This window comes from Alosa alosa, chromosome 16 (assembly GCF_017589495.1).
Source record: "Alosa alosa isolate M-15738 ecotype Scorff River chromosome 16, AALO_Geno_1.1, whole genome shotgun sequence".
In the NCBI taxonomy this organism is placed as follows: Eukaryota; Metazoa; Chordata; class Actinopteri; order Clupeiformes; family Clupeidae; genus Alosa; species Alosa alosa.
The window spans coordinates 20,527,606-20,547,186 of record NC_063204.1 but is presented as its reverse complement, the minus strand read 5'-3'; the positions used below and the strand labels follow the sequence as shown (position 1 = coordinate 20,547,186).

The following is a 19,581-nucleotide window of genomic DNA, read 5'->3' as shown; positions in this document are numbered from 1 at the left end:
GCAACAGAGATGAGGTCTTCTCCAGTGAGGCGAGGAGACTGTCAAAGAATTTTCCTCGCAGAGAGAGACTGAGCAGGATGTTTGGAGGAAGTTGCTGTTAGTCTTGAGGAAACATTCTTTACTCTGTGCAAAACCACGCCAGAGAAATCAGATTGTGTTTCAGTGCATTTGTTGGTGAGTCACTGCACAAATCACAACACCCAAACGCATTTATAGGTTGGCATGTCACTGGAGATATTCCTCCATGTGCTGCCCTTTGTGCAACTACCTCTCTTTATAATATCTGACTTTCTTTCTACCACTCTCTCTCTCTATCTCTCTCCATCTGTTGCTCATCTCTCTCTTCCTCATGCTCTTGCGCGCACACACACACACACACACACACACACAACACACGCGCACACACAACACACACAACACACACACAACCTTGTCTATTCATTTCAAATGGGGGATGAAGGGCTCTGGTCGGCTCTGATATCCCTCTCTCCTCTGATTGCTGCTCTGGCATCTACATGGATAGCAGGCATTACTGGGCAGGTAAACACAGCCGCGCCATCTAAAGCGCCGTCAGGCGTCAGTGATGACTTCCTCTGGCTCCGAACTCCTGTCAGTTGTAATAATTACCCACACCGAATCGCCAACGCACTGCCGCCTGACTGCCTTATCACTGTAAAAGTTCACAGCCACTGCTGATAGACTGATAGACAGCACCGAGGAAGAAGGATGGGGAGAGAGAGCGAGAGAGCGAGAGAGAGATTTGGAAGAAAAAAGGAGACAAGGAGATAAAGGAAGAGAGAAAAGTGGAAGAGAATGAGAGACAGGAGAGAGAGGAAAAGAGAAGTGATCAGTGACGGCAGATGGACAGAAACAGAGATTAATGGAGGAGGACAGTTGGGATGGAGAGAAAGATCATACCATCAGGGCCACATCATCTGGCCTGACTGGCTCTGGCTTGGCTTGTACACACACACACTTATGGATATGCACACACAGTGTCTTGCACTATTTCTCTGATACACAAACACACAGCTCTCTCTCTCTCTCTCTCTCTCTCTCTCTCACACACACACACACACACACACAAACACTCTCACATTCATATACACACATACTTTCTTTCACACACACACACACACACACCGCCTGTGTTTGCTTTAGCAGCAGGAGTGTGTGACACCTCAGTCGTAACCGGTGTTAACCCCCGGTGCAGCCGTTGTCGCGGCCGTTTCATGATGTCTGGCCCCTGACGTGTGAGAATGCGTTAACAGAAAGAAGAGCTGGCTTAGGGAGGAGGCCTGGGTGGGGGTTGGGTGTAGACAGACAGAAAAACATCAACACCCCCACCACCACCACCACCAACCACCAACCACCAACCACCCTCCTCGTGCCCCGAGCCAATGGTGGACCATTCATTTCCATCTGACAGGCCTGGGCTTACGTGTAATGTTAATGATCAGGGTATCAGTGAACACCCCCTGCTTTGCAAACACACAACAACTGTTGTTCTTTAGAGGAAAGCGCTGCTCTGGGGGGACTCTTGTTGTTCTGACTAAGCGTCTCTCTCTCTCTCTTTTTATTTTTTTTTAAAGGATCCATCTGCTGAGAGGAAAAAAAGACAAACAGAAACATCATGCGTGTGTGACATTTAGGGAAGTGATCCTTTAATTACACTGTCGGCCGCAAATAAAAATTCATCTCTTTAAGTGAATAAATGTAAGCGCCCAGGGACAGGATGGTGTTTCAGAACTGTAAGAGCAGTTAATCATGACGAGACAAAACGGCTCATTGTTCCGTGTGTACCTACAATTATGTGGAACGAGCGCTTTCTGAGGAAGAAGCTTTCTGCCATGATAAATGCTGAAAAGCTCTTAACCACAAGACGTGTGCCACATATCAAGTTAAGGGGGCCATCACTGTCTACACACTGCACACGCACACACACACAGACACACAGACAGACACACACACACACAGACACACAGACACACACACACACACACACACAGACACACACACACACACACACACACACAGACACACACACACACACACACACACACACACACAGACACACACACACACACAGTGTGCAACCAGAGTCGCAGACAAAGAGCAATCTGTGTGTATCCAAACCCCAGACCTAAACCAGAGGCTTCTCCTTAACTGCCACTCTTGTTCCCTTTCCTCCGCAGATCCTCGTTTTCAATTCAGACAGAACAAAGGAATCAAGAGACTACTTAACACTGGCCCGAGCCGCTGTGTGTGTAAAGCTCAAGTATTCCCCCCTGGGCGCTTGTAAACGCACGTTTCGTCCAGAACTCTCCTTCAGCTCACCTTGAGAGAGACCTGATAAAAACGTGTGCAGACTGCAGATAAACTGTTACCAGACTGTATAAGCGGACTGTATAAGCAGACCATATGAGCAAACACTATGGCTCTGAATGCCCAAGGGGCAGGTTATGAGCCAACTGATTAAAAAAGATAATACAGTGGTTGTAGGGTATGTGTGTTTGTGGTGTGTGTGTGTGTGTGTGTGGTATTGTGGGGGCACAGACTTGATCAATCTTTTATGAGGATGGTGGATAGGCATATGGTGGATTTGACTCAAACAGTCAAAGTCCATAAAGCTGGAGAGGGGTATGGAAGCAAAGCATTACGGACAACCAGAAAATGGCTCCGATGGGAACTCTGATTTGTTTGAGCTCCTTAGCCCCGCGTTGGGCATGCCGTCATCTTTTGAAGTAGGCCACATTTCCCGGAACTGTAACTTCGGGGTAGCCACCCCACCACCACCACACCACAGGCCCCACCCCTGCCCCCCACCCCCATCAATAACTGCCCGGCAATTGATGAATGATCTGTGCTATGTGATTACTTTGACGTGGAGTCAAGTATAACAGTCATTGGCAGGGGCCAGCAGTGAATTCACACACCTCATATAAGCCAATAATTAATGGTTGCTGGCTTGTGGAGCACTGTTGGCACCCATGTGTGTGCATGTGTGTGAGTGTGATTGTGTGTGTGTCTGTGTCGTGGTATTAAAAGGTGTGTTGGTGTGTGTGTGTGTGTTTGTGTGTGCAACGATGTGTTGGCACCTAGGTGATAATGAACCTAACACTTGCAGATATTCTGCGAGAAAACAAACAGCGTGTTGCTAATGCTTAGGCCCAGTAACACAGTATGGTGTCGAGGCTAATCTCGGGCATTTCATTTTACCCGTGACACCCAACCTAAACCTCGATTAGAACAACAATTGAGGCCAAACACGATTTCACCTGAGAGGTTCAATTCTTATACTTCTTAAAACAAATCCTGTCTTTTCACACAGCTGGGAAAGCTTGGGGGAAAACAGGGCATATAAACACAAACAATCATAAAAATGAAAACTGGAACACACTGATATATGGGTTGTCAGAACCTATGACCTTAAAAGGCTTTCATATTGTACCCAAGCGTGTAGCCCAAAAATAAAACCTTGTGCTGAGAACCTCATGTTCCCCAATAAGCGTAAATTGGCCCAGGAGTAAACTGTAGCGTTGGCAGCATTTGTTGCACACAGCGGTAGCCTTCAACTCGACTTATGGACAAGCGTGTGAGGAGTTCTGAAAAGTTTGCTTTCGTTAAGCGTGGAGGCGAGGAAAGTAGGGCCTGATCCGATCTCTGCGTGCTATCAGCCTTGTCTCGATACTCTCGGCGGGGAGCCTGTGACATGAGCCATTTGCAATTCAGATCCGGCGTGAGATCACCTTGGAAGCAGGGCGCATATAAATGTTTGAATCGACCCATTAAAATGGTAATATCGCCAACTCATGAAACATGACACAAAGTCTGAGTCTGTTTTGTCACAGTGAATGAGTGGCGGGGCAATTATGCTGCTTGGCATGGCTAATTAATCGACATACAAGCATTTTGTCTGTCTGAATCTATATGCGGTGTGTGTGTGTGTGTCTCTCTCTCTCTCTCTCTCCTCTCCGTGTGTTCATGTTCATGTGTAAAGTTTAGTGTAGTGTATGAGGTACAGAATGGAGTTGGGTCTCCATTTGGAAACAATAATGTAATGAGGAGTTACAGCACTAAAGAAAGTGTTGTATGTATAGTGTATGTGGAGTGTGTGTGTGTGTGTGTGTGTGTGTGTGTGTGTGCTGTATGTGGAGTGTGTGTGTGTGTGTGTGTGTGTGTGTGGGGCAAATAATGTTCTTGGATCAATCTTTTATGAGGATGGTGGATAGGCATATGGTGGATTCGACTCAAACAGTCAAAGTCCATAAAGCTGGAGAGGGGTATGGAAGCAAAGCATTACGGACAACCAGAAAATGGCTCCGATGGGAACTCTGATTTGTTTGAGCTCCTTAGCCCCGCGTGGGGCATGCCGTCATCTTTTTGAAGTGGCGGCCACATTTGAAGTGTAACTCGGGGTAGCCACCACCACCACCACCACACCACAGGCCCCACCCCTGCCCCCGCCCCCATCAATAACTGCCCGGCAATTGATGAATGATCTGTGCTGTGATTACTTTGACACGTGGAGTCAGTATAACAGTCATTGGCAGGGGCCAGCAGTGAATTCACACACCTCATATAACGCCAATAATTAATGGTTGCTGGCTTACTGTGGAGCACTGTTGGCACCTGCATGTGTGTGCATGTGTGTGAGTGTGATTGTGTGTGTGTCTGTGTGCGTGAGTGACAAAGATTGTGTTGGTGTGTGTGTGTGTTTGTGTGTGCTTGACTGTGTGTTGGCACCTAGGTGATAATGAACCTAACACTTGCAGATATTCTGCGAGAAAACAAACAGCGTGTTGCTAATGCTTAGGCCCAGTAACACAGTATGGTGTCGAGGCTAATCTCGGGCATTTCATTTACCGGCGACACCCAACCTAAAGCCTCGACCAGAACAACAAATCAGAGCCAAACATTTGTTCACACGCGAGTTCCAATTCTTATACTTCTTAAAACAAATCCTGTCTTTTCACACAGCTGGGAAAGCTTGGGGGGAAAACAGGGCATATAAACACAAACAATCATAAAAATGAAAACTGGAACACTGATATATGGGTTGTCAGAACCTATCGGCCTTAAAGGCTTTCATATTGTACCCAAACGTGTAGCCCAAAATAAAACCTTGTGCTGAGAACCTCATATTCCCCAATAAACGTAAATTGGCGGCCCAGGAGTAAACTGGCAACGTTGAACGCATTTGTTGCACACAGCGGTAGCCTTCAACTCGACTTATGGACAAACGTAGCGAGTTCTGAAAAGTTTGCTACGTTAGCGTGGAGCGAGGAAAGTAGGCCTGATCCCGTCTCTGCGTGCTATCAGCCTTGTCTCGCTACGGCTCGACGGGAGCCTGTGACATGAGCCATTTGCAATTCAGATCCGCGTGAGATCACCTTGGAAGCAGGGCCGCATAAATGTTTGAATCCCGACCCATTAAAATGGTAATATACGCAACTCATGAAACATGACACAAAGTCTGAGTCTGTTTTGTCACAGTGAATTACGGGGGCGAAACGGAACCGAATTATGCTGCTTGCGCAACTAGTGTCGACATACAAGCATTTTGTCTGTCTGAATCTATATACCGGTGTGTGTGTGTGTGTGTCTCTCTCTCTCTCTCTCTCTCTCCCTCTCTCTCTCTCTCTCCGTGTGTTCATGTGTGTGCGTAAGTTTGAGTGTGAGTGTATGTGAGGTACAGAATAGGTTGGGTCTCCATTTGGAAACAATAATGTAATGAGGTCTACAGCACTAAGAAAAGTGTTGTATTTGTGCGTGTATGTGGAGTGTGTGTGTGTGTGTGTGTGTGTGTGTGTGTGTGTGTGTGTGTGTGTGTGTGTGTGTGTGGTATAGCTGCAGGCGGTTTGATCCTGACACCTGACAGATGATCTGTGCCTCTGCTGGAGCCCTTGGCAGCTGGGTCCTTGAGAGACGCCCTGGCTTGCTAATGTTTGCCGCTTGTCGGGCCCTCTTGGAGGTTCTTAGGGGCCACTTGAGCCGACAGCTATCAACAGGTCCCACTAATGTGCAAGTTCATGTTTATCCTCCAGTGATGACAATCACTTCCTCTGTCGGCGTGATTCAAAGCAGACCCACAGACCCTCCGCACTCCCGCCTCTCTCTCTCTCATAATCTCTCTCCCTCTTTCTCTCTCTCCATTTCACCATGCCCATCTCTCTCTTTAACCATCTCTTTCTGTCTGTCTCTCCCTCCTTCCCTCCTCCTCCTTCCCTCTCTCTCTATGCCTCTCTTTCTCCCCCCCTCCTCTCTCCCTCTCTTCTGACACTTTGTTTAGGGACCCTGGCACCCTAATCTCTTGACTTGAAAGTCGTTTCCTAAGTGAAACAGATGACAGAGTGGCGAGGGTGACTGATGACCCGACGGCTGGGCTTTGTTTTCTCACCCGGACCGGCTCTGGACGTCAGTGATGGTGTGTGTGTGTGTGTATGAGTGTGTGTGTGTCTGTGTGTGAGAGTGTGTGTGTATGCGAGTGAGTGTGTGTGTATATGAGTGAGTGTGTTTGAGTATGTGTCTGTTTCCCTGTGTGTGTGTGTGTGAGATTATGTGTTTTGTGCATGTACAAAGTTTGTTTGGTGTAAAAAGTTTCTTTTGTGTGCTTTATGACTGCGTGCATAATATTGTGTCCATGTGTTTCTGCATGTGTGTCTGTGGGAGTGCATGCATGTGTGTGTGTGTGTGCGTGCGTGTGTGTGAGTGAGTGCATGCATGTGTGTGTGTGCTAGTGCACTGTTCAAAGCCGGTCTGACGGGCTCTCTCCTCAAACTGTCCCGTTTGACAAATGGATGCAGTGCAATCCTGTACCCCCTGCTGAAATCCTCCCCATCCTCCCAAAACTTCACCCCCACACCCCCTCCACCCACCCAACCACCACACCCCAGGATCCCAGGAGAGATGAGGGCTGGCTGGGCAGCAAGGGAGAGATTCCACCCCAGGAGGCTCACAAATACACTCAGATTGGAGCCAGGACATTCTGCTATCCCCTGTGGCTACATTGGCCATGAGCTCCAGAGTCCATGCCTGGGCAGGGGCTTCCCTGGCCCAGGCTCTCCTGGGAAAACTGATAACGCAAGACATACGAGGCGGCAGGGAAGAGGCCGTTATTAGCCATGATGAGTGTCCGAGCCAGGGCTCTCTCTGACTTACAGCCTGATAAACACCCAGAGTGGACCACAGAGCACAGCAGAACGAAGCAGCCATAGTAAACATGGTTCACAAGGGGACTGTTAACACATCAGCTTTAAGAACAACACAGGGAGTGATATTCTCCTGACGTTTTGGTGGAGTTGGTTTTGGGTTTCAGTTCCACAAAAAGGCGTTTTGGGAAATTCTTTTCTTTTTTTTTTACTGTTGATGTCATTTAACAGGGAAGATAAAACTCAGAACCCTAGACCTCATCCAGACAAAATCATAGCCAGATCAGCCCCATCAGAACCAGATCTGAGCAAGATCTTACTCTGAGCTGAACCAGCCAGCGGCAAGCAGCAGGTTTTCTATTGTTCTCTATGGTTCGGCAGCGGAACGGTGGCAACGCTGGTGTAACGCTAGTGCTGACAGTTTCTTCGCCGTTGAACTTGGTTCAACTTTCAAAAACGCCAACGCCTTAATTCAATTGACAAACGCTTGTGTTTGCTTAGAACGAGACAAACTTTATTATGGCCTGAGCGTTTTGTTACGTTTGCCGCTGCCGCTTGCCGCTGGCTAATGTGATCCCCCCCTAACAGAGCCAGATTTAATCCTGGTCTGATCCAGTGCTGAACCAGACTTGACTCTGATCCACACAACCACAATCAATCTAGTTCAGAGCCAGAGCCAGTGCCAGATCCGTCTCAAAGTCAGGGGGTTGTGTTTTTCGTCATATTTTCTCCCCTCTGGCTCTCAGCTGCTTGTTGTCCTCTGGGCCTGAGTGCTGAAAAAATGGGCCCCATCTAAAAGTAATGAGGGCTTGTCTGCTGGCCCAGTCCAAGGCAGAGCCATCATCTGACACATGCTAATGCTTGGGACTTTTGAGAGCGAGAGAGTGTGTGTGTGTGCGTACGTGTGTGTGTTTGTGTGTTGTGTGTGTGTGTGTAGAGAGAGAGAGAGAGAGAGAGAGAGACAGAGAGAGAGGGAGGGAGGGAGAGAGAGCAAATGAGTGTGTGTGTGTTTGTTTTTGGGAGGTTATGGAGTATGACTTCATAAACACACAGGTTCCAGAATGTTCCCAGTGTTCAGTGGGGCTCCGGCTGGACGCGGTGCAGGTGTCCTGATGGTGTGGCCATCCTCCACGAGTGCCAAGGAAATGAGCGTCACGTCAGCGTTCTCAAGTAGCAAAAAGCAAAGGAACTGCATTCTGCATTGTTCCAAAATGTTTTTTTTTTTGTTTCTCTTTTGGAAGGGGGGACGAGTAGGAGTAGTAAGGGGAGTTGGAGGGGAGGGAGTTGCTGGAACCCAACTAATCACTCATGCTTGCCCTCAGACGAACCTCAATCTCATCCAGACTTTCACGAGAGCGCGTTTACAAGGACCAGCCTTCTGGCTAAAAGGCCATTAGTACTGATCCAAAAGGAGTGGAGGAGGAAAAAATGAAAAAATAAACAAAGTCGTCAATAATCCCCCATAGACAATGGGGATTAGGCAAGAGCTGATTTTGGCAGCCTTTCAGCATAAACGGATTTCCTACAGGTGCAGTGGCAGGCGACTGAGATTCTTTGGGGTGTGAGGGCTGCATCAGAGTGGGACTGTGTGCATGTGCATGTGTGTGTGTCTGTCAGTGTGTTTATGTCAGTCAGTGTGTGTGTATGTGTGAGCTAACTGCAGTGACACATCGAGAAGATGGGAACAGCTGGAAGGTTGGGTAACGGTGGGACCCCTGACGGAGTTGGCCTGCCTGCCGGACGGACGTCTCCGTGCTCTGCGATCGCGGACACTTCAAACAGCCCGGCGCTCAGCAGGGATCCTCTGAAGGCAGACCCCAGCCGTCGACCCCCCCAAATCCCACTGCGACCCCCCGTCATGAATCAGGCCTGTCAGTGGCTCGCCCGTAACTCACTCAACAGGTGTCAGTGTCGGACGTGCAATCAATTCAACCCCTCCAGAGCAGAGCCCTAATGAAAGGCCTGTCTGGTGTATAATGGCAATAAAGATGCACCGACAACATACTAAAAATGGAAAAAAACAACGCTTCCAGGCAAAAGAGGTGTCATGGCCAATTTATGGTCCACTGTCAAGTATCACTCAACAAAATATTGTTGACGTGAGATGTGCAGTGATAAAATGTTGAATAGAACATCAACTAGTTTCTATGACAACTTATGGATCTAAAGTAAACACAGACATACAGTAGCGACGTTTACATGGTACATTTTTTGTCATTCAGGATGAAGTATTCCAGATAAACTATTGAGGATGAAACATTCGTGCCCTTGGTTAAAATGGGGTACTATTCCAATCAGGTTCTCTCAAGCGCTCTAGATTCTTTGATTGGGATAGCCATTGCTCCTTTGCTTCTGCTTAAGAAGCTACAGCGGGCAACCCAATTGACCGTATACATGGCTCTTCAATCGGAATAAGAACGAATGTACTCTTCATTCGATAATATTCTAATCGGATCGGCAGTTTTATCCCGATCAAGGTTTTATTCAGATTGAGCAATTTTTCCGATTGAACTGGAAAACAAACACTGACACAGAAAAAAATGAGGTAGGGTTAACAGACAGACAGACAGAGAGAGAGAGGAGGAGAAAAAGAAAGGCAGAGGAAACACTACAGTAAGTGAAGAGAAAACACAAGGTCAGGCTTCCAATTAGTCTTCCGGAAAATCATAGCGGTTTGGGATAGTTCTGACGTGGTTTTTTCCCAAACACCCACACTTCCGCACTGATAAGACAAGCACCGGTCAACACGTGGAAGTCGGTGCTAAGATCGAGCCAAATGAAATTACATCCCCAGATAAAATGAATAAAAACAGAAAACAAACACACATACTGTAGACTGAGGGGAGTTTCTCAGAGTCCAGGCTTCAAGCTGGTGGGAAAGCAGGACTTTTGATTAATAGATCAAAGTTTGCTGTTTCTCAACAAGTCACAGCTATTTTGGATCACCTGGGTTCTCGGCAGCATTGAGCCGAACTTGCACCATTGTGATTGATGGAAACTGCAGATGCTGATGTGCCCAAGCCAGTGCCTGATGAAAAACTTCTGACCCAATTTTTTTAAAATTAAACAGCAGTTTTGTTCCCATGGAAATGTAGCTGTAGATCACTCCTTTCGTGCATCTTGTAAATAAATGTCCAAAAGGATAATCAACCTATAGTTGAGACTCATCTGTAACGGAATTCATAATTGCTGAAATTACTGGCATGTCCGATGTCTGCATAGAGTTGGATCGAAATCAGTATGTGATTACAAAATATTTCATTCGATTTCCTAATATTTGTCTTCAGTTAATTTGATTATTCTGGGCTAAATTTGACTTAACAAGCTTCTGGGACTGACTGAGTTCTTGAGTTTTATTTGGATTTAATTACATTGTGTAAAACTGTCAGATGTTTTCTGTGTCATATTGTAAAAAACTCTCATTCCAAGGCAAATTGAGTAAGAATAAGAAGAGATAGTCTACTCTGTCGGATTTCACCAGCTGACAGGTCAGTTGCCGGAACCGAGCTTCATCTGCTGTGTGTGGGAACATGTCTCCAGTTACACATGCAGTCAGGCTCTGCATATACATGGCAAAGCTGGAGCTGGGACACTGACAAGCATTGCAACCCTTTTCAAAGTAGCCCGAGTCCTCTGCATCCATGTCAGAGACAAACTAAGGGCTCCAGATCGCACTGTGCCTCTAACGGCCCTGGGATCACAGCTGATGGCCTGGACGGAGAGAGAGAGAGAGAGAGAGAGAGAGAGACTGAAAGAGAGAGCTTGAAAGTGAGTCTGAGAGAGAAAGAGAGAGAGAGAGAGAGCGCTTGAGAGAGAGAGAGAGAGAGAGAGAATGAGAGAGCCTGACAGAGTAAGTCTAAAAGAGAGTGAGAGAGAGAAAGAGAGTGGGGAGAGTGAGAGGCCACAGGGAGGGGGGAGGGCCTGATGGGAGTGGATCTGAGGTGAGAGAGAGCCTGATAGAATTGGAGGTCTGAGAGGGAAGAGAGCCTGATAGAGTGGATTGAGGAGAGGAAGAGAGCCTGATAGAGTGGAGTCTGGGGAGAGGGAGGCCACAGGGTCTGAGAGGGAGGGCTTCCAGGGAGGGGCATTGGCCAGCTGAGCTCATGAGAGCCTCAAGCTGCACTGGCCTGCCGTGCACCGGGAGCCCAACTCCCTCGGCCTGTCACATCCCATTCGGCTGCGTCAGGGCCTGATGAGCATCACCTCGCACACAGCCCCCCCCCTGTCCACCCCACCCCACCCCACCCCTTCTCAGGACGCTTGAGGGGGAGCTGGAGCTTGCATTACTTCAGCTCGGAAAAACACAGAGAATTTGGCTACTTTAACTGGGCTGGACGACTCGTCCACGAGGTTTACGGTGTTTTAAAACTGACACACGTTCACCTTCTAAAAGACAAACAACAACAATATAATTTAAAGCAACTCTGATATATGTACAACACACATATTCTGAGAGCAGAAAGTATTGTGGGAGTACAGGGCAGTGCTTTAATGCATAGTGCATTCTTCACATTGTTTGCATAAGTACTGAACAAACATGCATACAGTAGATATTGATAAGCAGAAAATATTGTTGTTTAGTACAGTCTGTGGTGCAGGACAGCATTATGTCTACCTCGATTTGAAGCATAAATACTGAACGCATATATTGATGTGGACAGTGTGGACAGCTCTGACATAATTCAGCCCTGTCTGGGGAAGACACCCGTGTCCCGAGGCTAAGCCTGCCCCCCTGGACATATCCGTGCACTCAGAAGAGGCTATGGTTGGGGTTGTGGCTGGGGTGGGAGGTGGAGGTGGAGATGGAGGTGGGGGTTGGGGGGCAGCATTGCATTGCGGCTTGTGTAAGGCCGGAGGATGCGCACATGTGTTGGGCAGATGGCACGGCTGGGCTGGCACAGAGGTCGGCAGGGGCACCGGGCTGTATATCTCCGGCAGCGAGGCCCTCCAGGAATGCGTGCGGCGGGCCAAGGATCACGGCAGGCCGAGTGTTAGGCGCGGGGGAGGTGTTGGGATGGGTCTGTGAGCGTGTCTGTGTGAGTATCAGTGTGTGTGAGTGAGTGCGTGAGTATGAATGTGTTTGTATCTGAGTTTGTGTGTTTGTGAGAGTATGCAAAATTGTGTGTGTGTGTGTTTTATTTGAGTAGTTTTGTATTTTTGTGTATCTGAGACTGTGTGAATATGTTTCAGTGTGTTAGAGTGTGTTTGTGTGTGTGTTTTTATTTGAGTAGTTTTGTATTTTTGTGTATCTGAGACTGTGTGAATATGTTTCAGTGTGTTTGAGTGTGTTTGTGTGTGTGTGTGTGTGTGTGTGTGTGTGTGTGAGTGAGTGAGCGGAGTAAGCTGTCAAAGCTGGGATGTGCTGACGGACTTCCTCTGAGCTGAGACAGACCAGAGCTTGGGGCCCAGACACGTTGACAGCGCATCCCAGCTCCAGAGCCAGGCGCTGGGCCGGACCACCCGCCACACTCCCCTCCCCTCCCTCAGCTCCAGCAGTGACTCAACAACACCTACATATGAGGAGCTCCACCAGCACAAATGTCTGAGGAGGAAAGCCCTTTTTCTCAAAAGTCGGCATGCAGAATATTCCATCCTGTGCACTGACACACACACACACACACACATACACACACACACACACACACACACACACACACACACACACACACATATACACAGAGCTTCATTGTCTTTGGCTCTGGCTCTCACAGGAAACCCTATGACGAAGTCTTCTCAGCCCCCGCTCCGCACCGCTCCGCTCCCAGTCCGCCTGGCTCTCGGAGCGGCCGCCCCGTTGGCAAACTCCAGGAAACACGTTATCACCGAGACGATCACATTCCCCGCCTCGCTACGTTAACAATGGCTAATTACGGAGATAAAGTGCTGTCGAACCTTATCCCGGCCCGAAGGCCAGGGAGACCTGCGATGGACAGCCCGCTGCGTGGAGATTCTTTCCACCACTGGAGCAGCTGCATGCGTTTAGCACATTTATTTTCCCCTTTTCCCCCCAAGTCTTGATTTTAAAAACAAAACATGTTGTTGGCTACTCTTTCATGGTGTGTGAAATGAGTCGTCCATCGCAATAATTTTTCACGATTGCTGCATCTGTGGTCAGGCCTATGCAGCCTCGAAATGCAAGCAGTCTTGGAGAGATGTCCTCTCCTGGCGACACTTGAGGGGACATCAACTGTCCCTCATGCGACTGGTCCAGCGATGAGACAAAAAGAACTTGTGTGAGTGAATGTGACACTTTCGTCTCATTCTTTCAATACAACACCCCCCCCCCCCACCTCCATTCGCTTTTGTGGCAGCTCTTCACTGTACGGCGGGACCCCAAGAAGAAGGCCTCTCTGTAACAGTCTGTCACGCCCCACTGCCCTTGGCAACAACAAGACTGTGGCCTATATTGCCTTAATTTTCATTTGGCGGCCTGGACCCCCTCAACAGAAAAAAAAAAAAAACATTACTGGTTATAGAACAAGCTTTATTAGAGAGGGAGCTTTGAAGAGCTGAACAAAAGGGTGTCCTATGTTTAGATTAGATAACGTAAGCAACAAGTTTTCTGCATGGCCGAAAACGCACAATAAGCCACCTCCTCAATACGAGTCGTAGAGCAGTTTCATAAAAGAGAGAGAGAGAGAGAAAAAAGATAACTCTGGGGAAAGCTGAGGGTTTCTTTCTGTAATTATTGAGCAAGGAAAAAAAAACTGAGGGAGAAAATAACCAATCAAATAGAGTCTGGTCCAAGAAAATTGTAACTAAATGACGCTTATCATTAACACAGGGGCTAATGGGGGCACACGTTTGGAGTGCCTGAAACCAAGCTGACTGGTAATTAATGATAGAAATCGTACTCTGCTAAATCTGTTTTCTTAATGAGGCTCAAAATTGGGGTGGAAGAAACAGCAATTGGCTTTTTGTAAGACTTAACCCAAACCATGGCAACAAGAAAAACAAACAGTGATTGTGTGTGTGTGTCTGTGTATGTGGGAGAGATTGCATGAGTGTATGATAATAAATTGAACAAGAACAGAGTATTCTCCCAACAAACTCTTTTAGAAGACAGCCATATTTTTTGTGTGATTCAAAACACATTCTTCAGCGCTTCCTAGCCACTCATCACACAGCTGTCAAAAGATGTTTCCCTTCTCTCCCAAAACGCTCACTTTCTTCTCAATCGCAGAGCATCATTGCAGGCCATTTCTGGCTTGTCAAACAAGAGATGCATCATCAAATGGGAGAGAACACCCTTCTCTTAATCTGAGCTGTTAACATTTGTATTTAAATTGTTCCCAACAGAACAAGAAAAAAACAAGGAACAGAAAAAAAAAAGTAAGGGTCATACCTGGTCGTGGCTAGCTTGGATTGAGCTCCCGATGCCATGGAAAGTCATCTGCACAGGGGATAGTGTAAGGTAGGTCATGAACTCTTTGCCAGTTTGTCCATCGGTGTATTGTACCTGTAGGGGTAAGATTGAACAATTTTTCATCTAGTTTAATCATTTATCAGCAATGCCGTTAATACAGACTTAGATATTAAACCTTAATGTCCTTGAAAGACTATTTGTGTTACAGCACAGACATGCAGACACATTAAAACACATCAGTAAACAAGCACAGTAATGCAAACCATTTACAGCACCGTTGTTCAAAACACAAACTTTTAAGTGCATATCAATAACAAGAATGTATCTATCTAACGAGTATCACTGGTGGTTTAACTCAAACTGCTGTGTAAGTCATCAGACATAGACATTCCGAGACCACACTTAACAACCATTATCACAAAACAATGAAGACGTTAAGCAGCTTTTCTGCGTAGGTGGTATGCCACCGATAAAGACTCTAGATAGGCAGCATTCGACAACAACTCAACTAGAATTTTCCGATAAAAGCGCTCTCATGGGGAAGAGCTGGCCCACTTTCGCAAAAGGCCGCTGGGTCTGCCGCGGACATCGCCAGTCACCTCGGCACGTCAAACCACACTCAAGCTGGCCGGCGGGACCTCGGTGCTCACCAGGGGAAGCGGAGTGTGTGTTTGGCAAAGCTCGAGTATTGAGGACAGTCGTATTCGTCACGGGACGGCGCCCGACCCAGTAACACCTAGAGGTCAGCTATGCGGGCTCTGACTGACACAGAGAGAACATTCATGCACAGCAGCCATGGTTGGGATGACACACACACACAGAGACACACACACACACACAAGCATAACACTCAGATAACAGACACAGACACACACACACACACACACACACACACACACAAAGGACCAAGAGAGACATGGTCGTCTGGTCATCACCACTGGCCAAAAGCGGATTGGCTGTGTTTAATTACAGACAGAACGAAACGTCTCCAGTGTGTTCCAATGAAAACAACAGGGCAGTGTCAGAGTACTCCTAATTAAAAGACATGTGATTCTGTGTGTGCTTGTGCGTGTATAGGATTGTATAGGGATAAAAGGAGAGACAGAAAAACAGGAGGATGCATATCTGTGTGTGTGTGTTTGTGGTAACAAATATTTGTTGTGTGAGAAAGAGAGAGAAAATGATAGATGAGAAGAGAGAGAGACGAGAGCCAAATCACGGTAAAAGTTAAAGCGTGAAGGATGTACAGCATGACTTGGACATGTTTAACATTTTACTAGCCAAGATACTGACAACAACATATTTGTTGACACCTGTTTACATATTGAATTCAAAGGACGGCATTCAGATTAGTAAGTGTGTGCATGTGGGTGTGTATTGACCAAACGCTTGATGTGTTGGCCTGCTCCACTTTGAGCAGGCTGACTCCTGGCTAGCTGTAGAGCTGTAGGTAAGGAGGTTCCCCCTGGGAGGTGGGGGGCCTGATGAAGCCCCAGCGCTTGTCCATTCCCACTGCGCACGCGGCCAAACTGTGCATGAAATGTGAAATATTCTAAACACGAGCACTCCCTCCCTCTCTCCCAAACAAGCTCAATTCCTCAAAGACACTTCAAGACTGATACATTGATTTCTTCACCTTGGCAAAGCACAATATATATGTGTGAGTGCATGTGTGTGCCAAGTTTCTCTGTTTGTGTGTAAGCTTTTGTGTGTGTGTCTGTATGTGTGTGTGTGTGTCTGTTTGAAATTGTGTGTGTGTGTGTGTGTGTGTGTGTGTATGTCTGTAAAATAGTCTGTCATATAATGATCCAGTTAATATTTGAGTTTCAATGCCTTTGTATATCTGTGTCTTTGTGTGTGTGTGTGTGTGTGTGTGTGAGTGTGTCCACCTGTGTCTGCAAGTACATGTGCCTTTGCGAGATTGTGCTTGAGTGTGAATGTGGGTGTAAGTATCAGTTTCAGTGTATCCATGTCTTAGTCTGAGAGAGTGAAGCTGATGATGCATGGGGCAACGTTTAGGGCAATGGTGCTGGACAATGTTCTTCATTGTTGTGGTTCTGGCATGTTCCATTTGATATTGGGCAACAATTTATTTTCTGGAAAACCTTTTTAATCATCAGTAGGCAAATCATCATGAATAAATGGAACTGGTTATGTGGATGCCCAGCAACATTGCTCAAAGAGTGGCTCCATGTACAGTGTGACGTGTGTGTGTGTGTGTGTGTGTGACTGTGTGTGTGTGTGTGTGTGTGTGTGTGTGTGTGTGTGTGTGTCTAAGATGGACACCCAGCCCACAGGAGCTGGCCCAGCGGGGTGTGATGATCTGGTGACTTATGTCCCCATTTAAGGCAGCAGCGAGTGTGTGTGTGTGTGTGTGTGTGTGTGTGTAGTAGGGGGGAGTCTGCAGGTTTGCAGTGGGGCTGCCAGACAGATGCAAGGCCCCTGGTAATAAAGTGGCCAGACGCATCAGTGGGCTACGCTGCCCCACACACCGCTGGGAAGGGGCCCGCCAGCGCTGACCCGGCCCCACTCAAAGGCTCTCCAGAGAGACGGCCAGACACAGGAGCCTTCACACATATACACACACACATACACACACACACGCAGACACAAATGTAGACACACACATCCCCACAAATGTACACACACGCACACAAATTTACACACACATACGCAAGACAGGGAAGCCGTCACACAAGCACACACACATTCATTAGCACATGTACGAGCATACATGCACACACAAGTACACACACTTGTATAAGCGTACTGTCTCAAACACACACACACACACACACACACACACACACACACACACACACACACACACACACACACAGGATGGATGGACTTGTCAAACAGGCCCCTCTGGCAGACACACAGGTCAGACAGATGGACATGCCTGACACTGAAGCGTAGCGTCCTCACAGGAAAAGGAAAAAAAAAGGAAAAGAAAAGCATACATGACATGAAGGAAGACTGACACCTGTTCATGGGGAGCTGAGAGTGAGGGGGACCTGATGGTGGTGGTGGTGGTGGTGGTGTTGGGTGAGTCTCAGGAGGGATGACTGGTCGAGTGAACATGCTTTATGGCGACATAAAAGATGAGCTCACAGGAGAGGAGCGAGTGCTTTTGAAAAAGAGGACAAGAGACCTTCCCACGGCGTTCCCACATCCGTCTTGGAGCACAGAGTCTGACGGATGGCATCCCCCAGAGACAGCTACATTCATTTCATGCCTGATGTTTTCATATTCAGAAAGGTTAATAGTGTTTCCTGAGCAAACAAGAGAAAAGCCTTTCAACTATTCACATAGGAAAACACATTAAACCATTTTACAGGGACAAAAGCTATAGCTATCCATTTCAACAACCTCCCAGTCGTAACTCATGGCCAGCCCTGCTGACTAAGACCTGATCTATTAAAAACACTATCTAGAACTACTTCTGGAACTACATAGGTGAGCTAGTGGAGCAAGGAGCTATCAACACCAAGTCAATTCACACACTTACTCACTCATAACTACATACTTAAAGACTCTATTGTGCGTTTCATTGGATAGAAGGGTGTTAAGGGTATGTGAATAAGAATAATGTCTATATGAAGTGCTCCACGGAGGCGCCCAACGTGTGCTTGCGGTGGCAGAGGCCCACTACACAGAGCATCGTTTGTTTGTTCAATTCCTGAGGAAACGTGTGACTTTCAGCTGAGGCCGCAATCTGTGTGTGGGACTGAGCATGCATTATGCTTTTACATCTGTGTATACGTGTGCATGTTTGTGGTGTGTGTGTGTTAGTGTGTGTGTGTGTGTGTGTGTGTGTGTGCACTTTCACTGGCCCATTCCAGTTTAATTACTCGGGAAGGGTGTGTGTCTACATATCTGTCTATCCGTATGTGTATATGTTTATACAATAAATGTGTATGTTTCTGTCACAGAGAGCGAGAGAGAGACAGAGAGAGAGAGAGAGAGAGAGAGAGAGAGAGAGAGAGATAGAGAGGGCAGTTGTTGTTGCTAGACAATTTTACTGCCTCCCCTCTGGCTAAACTGCTCATGGGGTGGGAGGTCAGAAATCACCATTGTGGGACAGAAGTGCTTGCTAGTGTCATTAAGGAAGGATAAAAGAGCCTACACACACACTAGCCTGATCTATTACACAATCATGGTGTCAGGAGGACATGTGCTTGGCTACCAGGCATCCCACCAAGCCACCACCCACTGAAGTGTCCACGATAGGTCAGGACTTCCATCCATCCATGGTGGGAATAGATGCGTCAGCAGGGCTAGTTACACAGGATGTTGGCTAAATATTATGAGTTGTGTAAGGGGCGAAGATTTACACCTCTGTGCTGGTGTCTCGGTGTTTAGTATGAGCTTTGGAAGGGACAAGGGTGATGATGTGTGTGTGCGTCTGTCAGTCAGGCTCCTCCCTTGGGCGGCTTATTTTCAAACACACTTGCACATCCGAAAGATAATCAGCAATAATTTCTAGTGAAGAGAAATCTTTCATCTGCGTGCATACACGTCACATGACACCTGATCGAGTAAAACGCTAAAATACTGAAAAAATACACTGATTGTGTATTTGTGTGTTTTTTCACGAAAACGCTTCCTTAAGTTCTTAACACTTAAGTGTGTGTGTGTGTGTGTGTGTGTGTGTGTGTGTGTGTGTGTGTGTGTGTGTGTGTGTGTGTGTGTGTGTGTGTGTGTTATGTGAGTGCGTGTCTATGTAATTTTTCTCATCCAGATAGAGCATTTGCCTTGCTTGATAGGCAGAGGTGCTTAAACGCTTGATGCTTGCACACAGACAGAACTCATCACTTCCACGGCACTCAGAGAGTTCTTGGAACCTTCCCATCATGCTTGACAACGAGCTCCATATGTCCGCGTGTGTGCTGGCCCGACACTGGAGCCTTGCTGTCTGATTGGCCCGCAGAAAAAAGACGCTCACCCACGTGGTGGCATCAAGACACACACGCATCATCTCTCACTCCAGCGGTGTGTGTGTGTGTGTGTGTGTGTGTGTGTGTGTGTGTGTGTGTGTGTGTGTGTGTGTGCGTGCGTGTG

General features: G+C 47.3%; 1 protein-coding gene across 4 annotated transcripts in view; it reads right to left on the bottom strand.

Moving 5' to 3' along the window:
- The window catches only part of stau2 (staufen double-stranded RNA binding protein 2), a 101,959-nt gene that overhangs the window by 24,340 nt on the left and 58,038 nt on the right, over positions 1-19,581 (bottom strand). For all 4 annotated transcript variants that reach the window (XM_048266743.1, XM_048266746.1, XM_048266744.1 and 1 more), the window contains one exon: positions 14,497-14,610. In XM_048266743.1, coding sequence (XP_048122700.1) covers positions 14,497-14,610 — 114 coding nt within the window. The remainder of the gene's footprint in view (positions 1-14,496; positions 14,611-19,581) is intronic.